Source organism: Ictidomys tridecemlineatus, chromosome 2 (genome assembly GCF_052094955.1).
Source record: "Ictidomys tridecemlineatus isolate mIctTri1 chromosome 2, mIctTri1.hap1, whole genome shotgun sequence".
Taxonomy (NCBI): domain Eukaryota; kingdom Metazoa; phylum Chordata; class Mammalia; order Rodentia; family Sciuridae; genus Ictidomys; species Ictidomys tridecemlineatus.
The window spans coordinates 217,098,974-217,112,376 of NC_135478.1; the positions used below are offsets into that span (position 1 = coordinate 217,098,974).

Sequence of the window (13,403 nt, forward strand, 5' to 3'; positions counted from 1 at the left end):
ATGTGGGTTTCCCCACCTAGGACCCTCATGCATGTCCCCTGAGGCTCTGCTGATGGCTCTTCAGCCACGGACAGGGACACGACTGGGCTGGAAGCTTTCCTCTGGAGACACACACCCACCCCGGGCCACGCCCTGCAGTGGGTCATCCCCACGCCCCATCACGGCCACGTGCTCAGGACCTTGGCAGCCCTTTTCTCCACCTGCAATTCACCTTCTCTGTCTCCCCGTTTTGTCGTCCACCTCCTTCTGGGGTCTAGTACTGGGCCTGTGAGAGCTGGTTGTGACCTGCCACCTACCTCTCTGATCGGCCCTTCCCGTTCCCACAGGTGGACTACGCTGACTAATCCCAGGTGATTCTGTCCCGGCAGCCAGGTGGCTCAGAGCTGAGCACACACAGCCCGTGGGCGTGCTTTCCACATTCCGGGAACCTCCCGACTCACCACTGGCCGGAGCCAAGGTCTGTGCTCTGCTCCGCCAGCCAGAACCCCGGGACCCTCCCAGCCAAGAGGGCTCACCAGCCCCAGGAACTAGGGAGCCTTGTGGGGAGGCTGGCCTCAAAGCAGGGAGCGTGTTCCATCAGGCTGATGCCGGGCCCCATGCTTTTCCAGGACCCTCATAATCTTCTGGCCCATATCTTCACTTAATCGTATTTTGGAGGAGAGGCCTTCTTGGAGGACGGTGTGTGGGAATTGCAGTCTATGGCTGCCCCCGTCTCGTTTCTCAGCAAACATGGGACCGTCCATCTGCTCTGGCTTTCCAAGGAAGTGAACATAAATGTTTGTTGACAGTAGAGTCATCAAAGAAGACCAAGTTGCTGAATCATTGCCTTACCCTCAAACCCTTTGTTTTCCCCTCCTCTTCCTTCCTCTTTATTAAGAGGCTCTCTGAGAAAGAGCACACTTGGGGGACCCACTGGCCAGGCGTGTTTTGGGGTGCCTGTTTCCTCCTCCTCCACCTGAAGCTCAGGGCTCCCATCAGGGCGGAGACATCAACCCCCCTCTTTTGCCTGGAGGACCGCCCTCTCTGGGGTCTCAGAGGAATGATGGAAGCCTTGGGATTTCTGAAACTGGAAGCGAGTGGCCCCCTGGTGACGGTGGCCCTGCTGGTGGCTCTCTTGGCCCTCCTGAAATGGTAAGTGCAGCCAACCCCAGGGACAGCGACGACGTTGGAGCCTCGCTGGTGCCTGGTGCGGGGTGGGGTACGTGGGAGTGTGCTTTTCTTCTTTCCTAATCTAGAGGGAGTTGAGTATTAACACAGCTTCGGAATTAAAAGCAAACAGGCAGGTTAATCTTTTGCTAAAATGCATGAGATTGAAGTGTCAGGAAACACTGGTGATTCAGTGGCTGGGAACGCCACACATAATTAAGCTTGAAAGAGATGGGAAAAGAAACAAATTGGAAAGGCATTCGATTTGGGGAGAAGTCTATCCTCATACCCTGTCTTATCTTCTCACCTCGAGTTTCCACGATCTTCTCTGTTGGATTTAGAGCAGATTCCGCCTCTTGGTTCCTATTACAATAAAAACAGAAAAGACAGGGAATCTGTTTGGCAAATGTGGGCCACTTTGTGGACTTAGGGAGAAAGTGGTAGAGCTAATTTCCTAATATCTAATAGAAGGGGATGAATGCCAATGAACATGTACAGCTCCCACAAAGTCTGAGACCCTGAAAGAATCTTGAACTTGAACTACCGGTTGCTCCCCTGTGGTCTTGTTAATTCAACCACAGATTTTCTGAAGCCTGGATCTGTGATGTCTGGAGATGGAAGATCTCACAATATGCTACATCCGTGCATATCCACTCTGTCACTTACATATATTAGAGTTACCCTCTCAGTAGAAAGCACCTGGATTTAGGTGGCTCTGGGTTTTGAGGGGGAAAGTGGAAAAAATAATGGAGTTTGAACAGAATTTTGATTTATGTTTCCGGTGGTAATAAAGCCTCCTGTAGATTAATAACTGAGAAAGCACTTTGAAAAGCATCAAGCATTATGCAAATGTGAGGTATTATTCTTTTGGAATTTGCATAGCTGAAAGTAGAAGTCACGTTTGATGTTCTCTGATGATGAAATTACTTCTTGGAAATTGGTTCTGAAGCCTGGCTTCAGTTCCAGTGCCGTTTTGCTTTTTAACTGGTTTAATTATCTTTTGAACTTTTCTATCTGTAGCTTATCTGGCATTGAAACCAGCCACATGCAAATCCAAGAGCAAATGGTTAGGTCTGGGCCCTCATCCCCAAGAATCCAGCTCAGCATGTTTCTGTGCTTAGCACAGCCGGATACACAAGGCATGGCATGCAGTAGGTGCATAGTAGATGTTGGCTATCATAATTACCCCCTATGAAACCTAAAAGTCGAGGAGAATATGTCTTGGGGCTAGGGGAATAGCTCAGTGGTAGAGTGCCTGCCTAGCAGGTGTGAGACCCTGGGCTCCATCCCCAGAGGCACCCCCTCCCATCTTTAGTGGTTTAGGTGTATAGGTTATTTTTAATTTCTTGTTAAATGTGTTTATTGATATTAGTTTTTCATCAATAGCTATTCTCTGTGGTTGTCAGACTCTGTTCCACCTGAGTCCTCCGGGTGGTCTCAGTGTTTATATTGAACCCTTTTCTCCACTTCACGGTGCCTTTTTCTTTCTGTCTGTGTGACTCCCAGCTCTGTGCCTGCCGTACCGTATGGCCTCAATAGATGTCTGGTGGGGGGATGACTGGATGGCATAGATCAACGTGGCCGCTGTGATCACGCACAGGGGCCTGCGTCCCGGCTGATAAGCTGCGGTAACAGGGTGTTTACAGTCGGCTCCCAGCAGCTACTCACGGACCCCACGCGGCTCAGCAAGGCAGCTGTGCATGTGTAATCTATTCTCAGGGCCAAATTAGGAACTGGGTTCAAAGACACAGAGATTAAGATAGCGGCCGGTTGGTGAATAGGAAGTGAGAGCTGGCTTCCATTTGTTATCACCCAGATATTTATTGACCTGTTAATGTGTGCCAGGCAAGGTGGGAGGTCCCCGGGCAAGGTCAGGGAACAGGAGGTCCGGGTCAGAGGCCCAAGGCAGGGGAGATATGGAGGCTCTGAGGTGACCTCCATGTCTGGAGAGGTCAATGCTGAAGGGAGGGGGCTTTTGGAGGCGCCCCTGGCTCTGGGGCTCTTGATGCAGCACAAAGGTAACCGTCCTTGGGCTCTCCACGTTCCTCTTCCAGACAGCATTCCAGGAGGCCACCGAGCAGAGCTGCGTGCCATGGCCTCCTGGCTTGGGGTGTGCGTCCCCTGCTCTTTCCTTCAAGGCTAACTTGAGAGCTTTTCCCCGGGACGCATTTCCTGTTTCCCAAGGGCACTTAGAAATCCCTCCTCAGCACGGCTTTGATCAGATTCCTGGTCCCATCTCTTCCCCTCACAATGCTTGGCACATAGTTGGCACCTAGTGAATGCTGGCTGAGGGCCCCTTCCTGCCCCTGGTCTCTGCCGGTGCTTTCTTCCTCTGGTCTTCTGTTGGCCTTTGCAGTTCCATATGGATCTTAAATCTCTCGCCACATGACTCACCCGCTTTCTGAAAGCCCAGTGTGTTGCAGTGTGAGCCAGCTTGCTGTCTGCTTTTCTAACTGTTGCAGACGGCCTCTCACCTTGTAGCACACAGACCATGCCATGGACTTCGTAAACCTTAATTATTAATTGTATGCATGGCTATGGGAAGAAGACAAAATAGGTTCATTTCAATGAAAAAGAGACTGTTATAAACTAGGTGGGGCATATTTTGATATTCCCCCCGCCCATCTCTATTACCTTTGATGCCATTTTTCAATGAGGATGGTCTAAATTGATAGATGGATGGCAGAGCGAGGGACCTGGGGTGTCAGGTGGTCAGGGATGCTCCACTGGGGTTGGGGATGGATCTGGGGATGTAGATTATGTTAGCTAGAAAGACATGAAGCACATGCTAAGTTATTGACATTCCAGGTAAAATATCTTTTTTTAAAACACAAATTTTTAAAAAATATTTATTTTTTAGTTTTAGGTGGACATAATATCTTTATTTTATATTTATGTGGTGCTGAGGCTCAAACCCAGTGCCCCATGCATGCTAGGTGAGCACTCTACCACTAAGCCACAACCCCAGCCCGCCAGGTAAAATATTTTAAAACTCATTTTCCAGCTGTGCTGTAGCTCAGCGGCAGAACACTTGCCTGGAATGCATGAGACCTTGGCTTTGATTCCCAGCACCAGGATAAAACACAAAACAAACAAACAAAAGAAATCCTCCCATTTTTTTGTATAAAATGATTTGAAATTCTTACTCCAAGAAATAAGTTGCATGACTTGAATTTTGCTCAAGGCAACCTTAAGTACTAGTGTGTTTAAACTTTCAAAGCAATGCCTAAGAACTGGCAGCTGGATTCCTGTAGGGAGGAGAAAGATTTCTTTATTCTTTAAGAAAGGGTATAAGGAAATAGCCCAAATATTAATAGTAGGTTTCTTTCAGTGGTGAAGTTATGGTTGATTTTTTTCTTAGTCTTTCTGCATCTTTCGTATTTTTTTTTAATGAGTATGCATACTTAAGAAAGAACAAGTAATTTTACTAAAGAATGGGAAATTGTTCCTTTCTAGTGATAAAGAGGAAAGCAGCATCTTGCTTTGGGCATGGAGTTCTGGGGATGTAGGTTTCACATTTTCTACCAGGGGAGTAGAATGTCCAGGGAACTTGGAGTAACAGGGCATTTTGGCTGACAAGGCTGTGAGCCAGGCAGCGTAGCAGTCTAAGCAGCTACAGGAGGAGAAGAGCTGTCTCAGAAAGGTAGAAGGGCTTTTGGTGCCAGGCTGCATTTGAAGTTCAGGTACCAAGACACAGAGGTACAAATTGTTAAAGTGGGAATCAGTAGTACAGTAGCACTCCGGTCAAGCTTCTTCTAAGACACGTTTAAGTTAAAACATGAATGGGGATGATTGAGACTTAAGATGGGGCTGGGGTTACAGCTCAGTGGTTGCCTAGAATGTGTGAGGCACTGGGTTTGATCCTCAGCACCACATAAAAACAAATTAATTAATTAATTAAATGAAGGTATTGTGTCCATCCACAACTAAAAATATTTTTTTAAAAGAAGACTTAACATGGTCACAGAAAAGTCCACCGCTAGAGCTAGAAGTTTCTCTCTCAGAAGACAGCTTGCTCTATCTGAGGGAGAACTGGATTCCAATTCCAGACCCACACAGACTCCTTGGCTCATTTAGAAGAAACCACTGGGGTGGCGGTATATGGGAGCCACATGAGAAATCTTGAACTCATTCGAGTAGGAAGGTGTTTAGGGACAGTGCCCTTCATGTCTGTGGATTTGCATTGCTGGGTTCGACCAAACACAGACTGAAATATTTGGGAAAAAAATCCTAGAAAACTCCACAGAGCAAAACTTGAATTGGCCGCTGAAGCCACCAGAATGAGTGACGCGTGGACGAACCCTGCCACACTTTCCCACATCCACGCCTGGATCTCTGTCCTTCACTGGTGCTCTGTGTAGTTGGTCTGTTCAGCTATGCTGAACACGGACAGGCATCTCCCCATCTCTTTCCTGTCTCGGTGCAGCATAACAACCATCTGCACGGCACTGTCACTGCACAGGGTCCTGTAAGTAACCAGAGACATTACATCAAAGTGTAGGACAGGGTGTGCGAAGGTCATGTGCAAATACCTCCCTGTTTTACATGAGGACCATGAGCATCCTTGGGTTTTGGGAGTCCTGGTACCAAAGCCCTGTGGATACCAAGGGACAACTGAGTTCTCTGGTCCAATCAGAGGTGGAGGGGAGCCGTGTCCAGTCTTGGAATGTGGGAACTTGCAGACCAAACGTGGCTGAAACCTTCCTCATTCTATGCCTCAAGATGTTGGGCGCATCAGGTGTTCACATGGGCCATTCTTGGAGATTCACAGCAGGTCGAAGGCCCTGAGAGTCTCTGCAGTAAAGAAACCTGTTTAATGTTGGTGAACCACACTTGTGGAGGGAGGGGCCAACAGGACCAGGTGGACACCCCTGGAAAGAGAGGTCAGACGTGTTTGTGGCCTGCCGGGAAGGAAGGGGCTACCAAACAGAGGAGGGAAACATTAAAATGACCCTTTTGCAGACTCTGAGCTTCCAAGGGTTGGTGTCTTGTGACCTTCAGGACCAGGAGTGGATGAAGGCGAGAGGTAGAAGTAGGGCCAATGGGTGGCCAAGTTCCACATCAGAGAAAAAGAGAAAGCACAGCTGTCCGGCCAGGTGGCTGAGATATGCCTTGGCAGGTTGTCAATGTCCCTCCACGTCCCTCAGGAATGTCACCAGAGCACTTGCTGTGTAATATGGGAAGTTGTCACAAATGACAATGGAACCTTCTAGATCTGGACTGGTTGACATCTGTGCTGGTTGTGGCTGCTGTAGCACAGGCAGGTCTGTGCTGAAGCCAGCAGTGGCTCACGCAAAGGAAGTTAGATGTGACCAAGGGATCCATGAAGGACTGCTCCTTCCTCTGCCCTGGTTCCCTAGTCTCCTGGGGTGGGCGGGGTGTCCTGCAGCTGGTAACGCTCCCTGGAACCAACCCTCATGTAGGACTCATTTCCCCGCCTCTAGCTCTAGCCCTTGGTCCTTCCTGTGTCCCCAGCCAGTGGGGCAGACTTTGGGAAGGGTCTTAGGCTGGGGCTTGGAATGCAGGTGGCAGAGGAGAGGAACATTTCAGGTAGGGAAGTTTCCCAGGCAAAGCGACACTAGGATTTGTGACATTTGGTGGAACAAAACATTAAGTGTGTGAATAATCGACACAGTTTAAAAATTCATTTTAATGGACACAGTTTAGAAATCCATTTTAAAGGCTGTGGATAATTCCCAGTGCCTCCCAGCACCTAGAGAAAGATGCGTGCTATTTCCCCTTTTTTATTTTTATTTTTTGTTGTTGTTGTATTTTTGCCTAGGATAGGCTGGGTACTTTGGTTTAATAACTCAGTGATGAGCTTGGAGATAAAATCGAGCCTGCTTATGGAAACTAGGTCTGCACTTCCTCCAGACCATTTCCACGGAATATTGTTTTTTGTTTTCTCTCTTTTAAATAGTCATACACCATATCCTTGTCCTTCTCTTCGCTTTATTGATTTTCCAGAGCCAGAGAACGAGGTGTGACTATAAAGTAACGTGACTGATTATTTTAGCATACACACCAGAACTTATACAGCCAAATGAATTTCGTGACCTTCAAAGACATCCTCCTGATGGCTGAACCCTCCCTGCAGACTCCCTGCCACTACCGGAGGACTCAGCATCAGGACTTTCCCCAGAGGGCGGTGCCTGGTGTCTCGGTGGTATTGTCTCGGTAAAGCCCTAGTGGTGACACATCTTGGTTGAGAGTAGATGGAGTTTTTAAAACAGCCTGATTTCGGGCAAGTAAGTGATTGAACCAGGTAATATGATTTGCAATCCAAAATGAAAGGTGATTAGAAAACAAATGAGACTTCTGGTGGTTTGTTCCAGAGGGGGACACGCCCTCTGGAAGCTGGCAGACTCTGTTGAAGGGCCACGTTCATTGGGCGCCTGAGTTGTTTTCTGTTTCATTTTGTTCATTTGTTTTGTTGAAGAAAACAGCAGCAATACTCTCACGACTTAGGGTCATAGATGCTCTCCTCCAGTAAGGAATTCAGATTTCTGGTACCATCTCTTCTTTGCGCAGAAATGGAGGAAGAATCTCCTTTGTCACATAAACAAAGCAACCCGTCAGGTTTACGTTTGTCCGTTACTGAGCTGCTTGAGAACATGGGTGGTGCATCTTTCCCTGGGAGGAAGTGGTTTTCCTAGGAATCAAGATGTTGGATGACTCCTTCTCCTACCCACAAATGCCACGGGGACAAACCTAATAGGCTGTCACCTGCCGTTGAAGGTGTGCCTTTGGGAACCTCAGTAGCATTAGAGAGACTTGTCTCTGCTTGCAGGAATAAGGTGCATCTGGACATGGGGATGAGACTTTGGGGACGGAGGGACGAGGAAGATGCCTACACTGCTGTTGATGGGTGCTTCAATTATTAAGCACCACCTTGTTCCTGGTGTGTCAGAAATATGTGATGTCTCGCAGCTTCCTAGAGGCTGGACTAAGGAGGCAGGTGGACAGATTCTGCAGCTCCCAGGAGCCCTCAGCTTTATTGGGTTGTCTTCAGCCTCAACACAGAGTCACACAGGGTCACCGTACACCTCCTGTGTGTGCTTGCAAAGGTGTGATTCACTTCTGTGGACTGCCAATTCCTGAACACGGTTCCAGAAAGAGGACCACATTTTTCCCCAAAAAATATCTGCAAAAATGACATCAGAGACAGTCCACAAAACAAGCCAGCCTCTAATAGTGGCTTCTACCAAAATCCTGTCTTCCCAAGCACTGCATGTAGACACCCTGGGGGGAGCCAGTGTCCTGCCCCCAAACCAGCAGCCACCTCCACATTCTCACTAGGTCCTCCCGCCTCTGCCCTCCCACCTGTGCACCATGCTCCTCTCTCCCCACGTCACACACACACAACCTATGCTGCCTGAACACTTCCTGTCTCCCTAATTCCAGCTCCTCTTTCCCCTGACATCACTTTGCTGGTGAAAATCTCTGCCATCAGGCCAGCCCCCAATATCATTGGTTCTACTGTCCCAACCACAGTGTGTATGTAACGATTGATTGGTTCCCCTATCTTAATTATTCCAAGGCAACCTGATTGGAAGCCCTTAGGGCTCTCTGTCTCTGCCTTAGCACTCACTACATTATTTTCTTGGGTATTCACCTGCCTATATGCCCCTAAGGGCAGAGCCTGAATCTTAAGACCTTGCGTGCCTGTTCATAGTAGCTGCTCAATAAATGATCACGATCGTGATCATACCACAAGTAATGGAGATAGCAACACTGCTTCCAAATGATGATGGTGACAACGTGTGTGCGCACAGGTGTGCATGTGTGTGTTTGCACATGTGGGGGAGGGTAGGATCCATCTCTCTCCAACTTGTACTTTTGGCTCCTGGAGGAATGCCTTGCACTTGCATTGTTGAGAGAATAAATAAATTCTTTCTTAGTTCATGCACTCATTGATACCAGAGTTCTTCTGGGCTGTGTGCTGGTCTACTTCACTGACCGGCTGAGGATAACATTCTCATGAATCCAGTTAGAAAAAGGGATTGTCACACTAGACACTGCAAATCAAGACTGCAAAGAAGGCACACAGCCATTCAGCAGATGTGGTATGTGGGGGTTCACAGAGCACTCAGGGTCTGAGGGAGGCATCTTACTACCAGCAGATGTGGGATCCCCCGGGGGGCAGCTGAGGACACTCTCCCCCTTGACTATCCTGCTGAACTGCAGTCCTCACAGGTCAAAGCAACAGCATCTAAGTTTTCACCAGTAGCCGCTGTTTCTATTACCTTCCCCACAGGTCCTGGGTTCTGTGTCCCAACCACAATGTGTGTGTGAGTAACGATTGACTGATCCCCCATCTTCATTATTCCAAGGCAAGCTGATGGGAAGCTCTGCCAATGAGAAGGGCTGATGAATGAGATAACCAGCACGAGAGTACCAGGTCATAATCCCGCTCCACAGCCAAGAGACTTGACATTTGAGCTCACCTGCCCCTCTCCCTGTCAACAAATGCACAATTTACATTAGGCTCCCCAAGATGTGCAAAACCTCCTGTGGCCTTCCCACCTCCCAAATCAATAGGCAACCGAGGCCCCCAGGCTGGAACGCACTGAAAGGGAGAAGACAGCTGCACCCTTCAGGTTTTTAACAGTCTCTGTGCACAAGAGTGGGCAGAGCATCACCTCCTCCTGGTCATTGGAAGTTTCTGGAAGTGATTTCCACTGATTGTGGAAATCAGCCAGGGGTAGACACACTGCTTCTGCTCTGGACCTTGGGCGAGTCGCCCACCCTTGCTGGCTAGTTTCCTAAGAGAGGACCGGGAGGACCACTTCTGAGCAGAGGCATGGGTTTCCGCCCAGTCAGGACTTCAAGAACACCCCGCGCTGGAAATCGCCCCAACTGGTTTCCCCGCCTCCTGTCTTGTGTTTGTCCCGCCTCTGCTGACAGAGATAGCCCACTGGGAGCCCCGTGCTCCTCTGCATGAAACCCTTCCCCTGGTCCTCCTGGCTCAGCCCACGGGCTCTTTCTGGCCTCATCCTGTCCCCTCTGTGGCCCATCTCTTCTCATTTCTCACCTGGCCCCTGGCCCTTGGTGCTCACCACTCCTCCACCCAGCACTGCTTGCCCCTGATTTCCTTCCCTCTATGGGGATGTCTGCCCCTTTGCTCAGGGGGCTGTCCCAGGCGCCTCTTTTGCACCCCAGGCTCTTGCGTCACGCACCTGCCACCCTGTCTCCCCCTGACCACTGACCTGGCCTCATGAGCAGGCAAGCTTCCCAGGGGCAGGGCTGGTCTTCCGCACCTTCAGCCCAAGGCCTGCATGGCTCCTGTGCGCCCGCCCGACACACCAATGTCTGGCAATCATCATTCGATGATTTGGTCAAGCAAACGGAGCGAAAGAGGCCGACTCTCGGACTTTGTGTGGCGTGTGCTTGGGGTAGTGGATGCTCAGGGCACGTGAGCTGTTCTTGGCCACCGTGAATGTCCTCGCAGAGCATTTCCAGATGGTCCTGACTGCAGCCCCCGGCGACCAGCTACCACCCTCACTTGTTAGACTGCAGAATGCACTGCCTTGAGATTCAGATCTTAATAAAAGATCTTGTCTTTCTAGTTCAGGCTGGACCGGGCTGAGGGTTGAAGTTCACTTCTGTGATATTTGCAAAGGAAAGGATCGCAACACATAATCATAGTGCAAAGTGACAGCTGAACCTATTTAGGAAAATGGGCTGCTCTCAAGCTCTCCAGCAGCTCGCCAGCTCATCTCCGCTCGGCACCCCCTTTCCCGGCTCCATATCGGTCCAGAGCTGGGGGATGCAATCAGAGCTCCTGGGGTCACATTCTGGCTGGCCCTGTGCACTACAAGCAAGCTAGGTAAGGTCGCTGTATCTCACTCTCCCTTGTGTCACATAAGGATAATGACGGTATCCCTCCTGGCACGGGGGAGGATGGCATGTGCTGGATCGCGGATGGCCTTGGAGCAGTGGCTGGCACTGATAGTGTCCAGTCAGTGCTGGCTGTTAGTGTGACCTGGTGACTGCAGACGTACTCAACAGTCATCGTGCGGGCACTGGGCAGGTAGATCGTGGCTTTTATTTCTTGGTTTTTTAAACATCATTCTGATTTCTCACATGGTGCCCAGGGATGCATTGGGGTGGGAAAGCAAGGAGAGTTTCATTCCAAGCCACTGGCCTCCTTGGAGTTGCTCCTGAACTTCTACCACTAAGTGGATTTTGACCTTGGCAACTAAGATGAGGTTTATAAAATGCCTATGGGACTTGGCAAGAAGAGGATGACACAGGGACAATCAGTCGTGTGGCAGGGACTGAGGTCAGAATACAGCAGATTTCTAGTGTCTGGGAAGGAGAGTGTTGAGGACACGGTGCCGTTCCTTCCACAGAGGCCAGAGACGTAGAGATGTGTCGGCCACCTCTCTGAGTCTTACCGCCTCCTGAATGGTGAAGCGGAGGTGCCCTCCCTTCCTCCTCTCCTTGAATGCAAGTACGGGGACCCTGTGAGCGGCAAACCCGGCATTAACCGATATTGATATTAATTTATTGATGACCAGTTTTATTCCCCATGGCCTCTTAGTTGTAGGTGTTTAAAAGTTGAAGAAAATCTATTTTTTTTTCTTTAAAAACCTCTCTATAAATCAAACTTGGAACTCCATTCACTTTCCAGAAATTTTTAAAAAATCTCCATGTTGCCAGGTGCAGTGGCGCACGCCTGTAATCCCAGTGGCTGGGGAGGCTGAGGCAGAGGATCGTGAGTTCAGAACCAGCCTTAGCAATGGCGAGGCACTAAGCAACTCAGTGAGACCCTGTCTCTAAGTAAAATAAAACATAAGGCTGGGGATGTGGCTCCGTGGTCTAGTGCCCCTGAGTTCAATCCCTGGTACCAAAAAAATTTTTTTAAAATTAGATGTCAAAATTGACAGGTATCATCTTATTTAAATGACATGAGCCCTTTTCCCATTTGGTCTTCCTTTCATGACACCTGCCTTGCCCCTGGGTTTGAGAACTTGAAGTGTAAATGACGTGTAGCAAATCAATGGGCGAATCTGGCCAAGCCTTGCTCCTCTCTCTCTGGGCCAGACATTTTGTTTCTGCTCGTCCTGGCCCAAGCCCCAAGCCCCGCTGCAGCATGCTCAACTGTGCCATTGCTGACGTTTCTCTGCAGGTTCAATTCTCTTCTGTCTTACGACAAACAAGTAAGTCGGGCAGCCAACCAAACAATCACCTCCTCTTCTTCTTCTATCCTCAGTACTGGGAGTTGAACCCAGGGGCACTTCCCTACAGAGTTTTTCATTTTTTATGGAGACAGGGTCTTGCTAAGTTGCTGAGGCTGGGCTTGAACTTGCAATCCCCCTGCCTCAGCATCACAAGTCGCTGTGCCCGGCAGGCTGCGTCTCCTTTCTGTGTGCTATATCCCACCCATCGTTTCCTTCCTAGCAAGGTGGTTGAGAGAAGACCATATGCTCGCCACCTCCCATTTACCCTTCTGCTCTACACTGGGGCTTCTTCTCCATTTCCACTGAAATAACTCACTGCTGGTCACCACCAAGTCCCCGGTTCCTAACCTGAATTAATATTTCCCAATCCACTTTTCTTTAGTGTTTTGAAGTATTTGACTTTGGTGTGTTCAGTCCCTGTGGTTGTTGATTCTCTCTCATCACCATTAGTTGTGTAGCAGAAGAAAGATTGTTCTTCATTGATGATAATCCAACAGTCTCATTGTATAGATGCAAAAATGAAGGTCCAGAGAAGTTAAGTGAATGGACCTGTATTGGTCAGCTATTGCTACAATAATGCTGTGTAACAAACCACCCCAAACTCATTGGAAAGTGACAACATTTGTTTTTCCTGTGCTCCATGGGTTGGCTGGGGTAGCTCTGTTACTAAGTAGCTCTGAACCCCACCCTAGGTTAAGGGTGGGGTTCAGATCAATGCCACATATTTTTAATATGGCCCAGACTAAAGAGGCTACTTAGGGCAGAGAGAAGGGGAAGCTATAGTTTGGACAAACCACAGGAATGCAAGAAATGTAAGCAGAAACACGATGTCTTTGGGGTTTCATCCCAGCAATGCCTTAAGGTCACTTCTACCTACTTCCACTGGCTAAGCCAGCCACACACCCAGGCCCAACATTGACAAGGTGGGAAAGAAGTCTGTCCTCATGGAGTAAGAGGTATTGCAATGTTATGGAGCAAAGGACATGGATGTAGACTTGGATACAGGGAAGACATGAGGAATCAGGGACAACAAAGCAATCTGCCACAGGCTCCAAGGTCACACATCTGGAT

The 13,403-nt window shown here is 49.1% G+C and overlaps 1 protein-coding gene across 2 annotated transcripts in view; it reads left to right on the forward strand.

The window, feature by feature from the left end:
- Positions 1–274: 274 nt before the first annotated feature.
- Positions 275–13,403, forward strand: part of Tbxas1 (thromboxane A synthase 1) — a 154,780-nt gene continuing 141,651 nt past the window's right edge. Inside the window, exon 1 of one of the 2 annotated variants that reach the window (XM_078040635.1) lies at positions 275–1,131. In XM_078040635.1, the coding sequence (XP_077896761.1) occupies positions 1,040–1,131 (92 nt within the window). In that variant the 5' untranslated portion in view covers positions 275–1,039. The remainder of the gene's footprint in view (positions 1,132–13,403) is intronic. The other variant, XM_005332430.4, reaches the window with a different exon arrangement.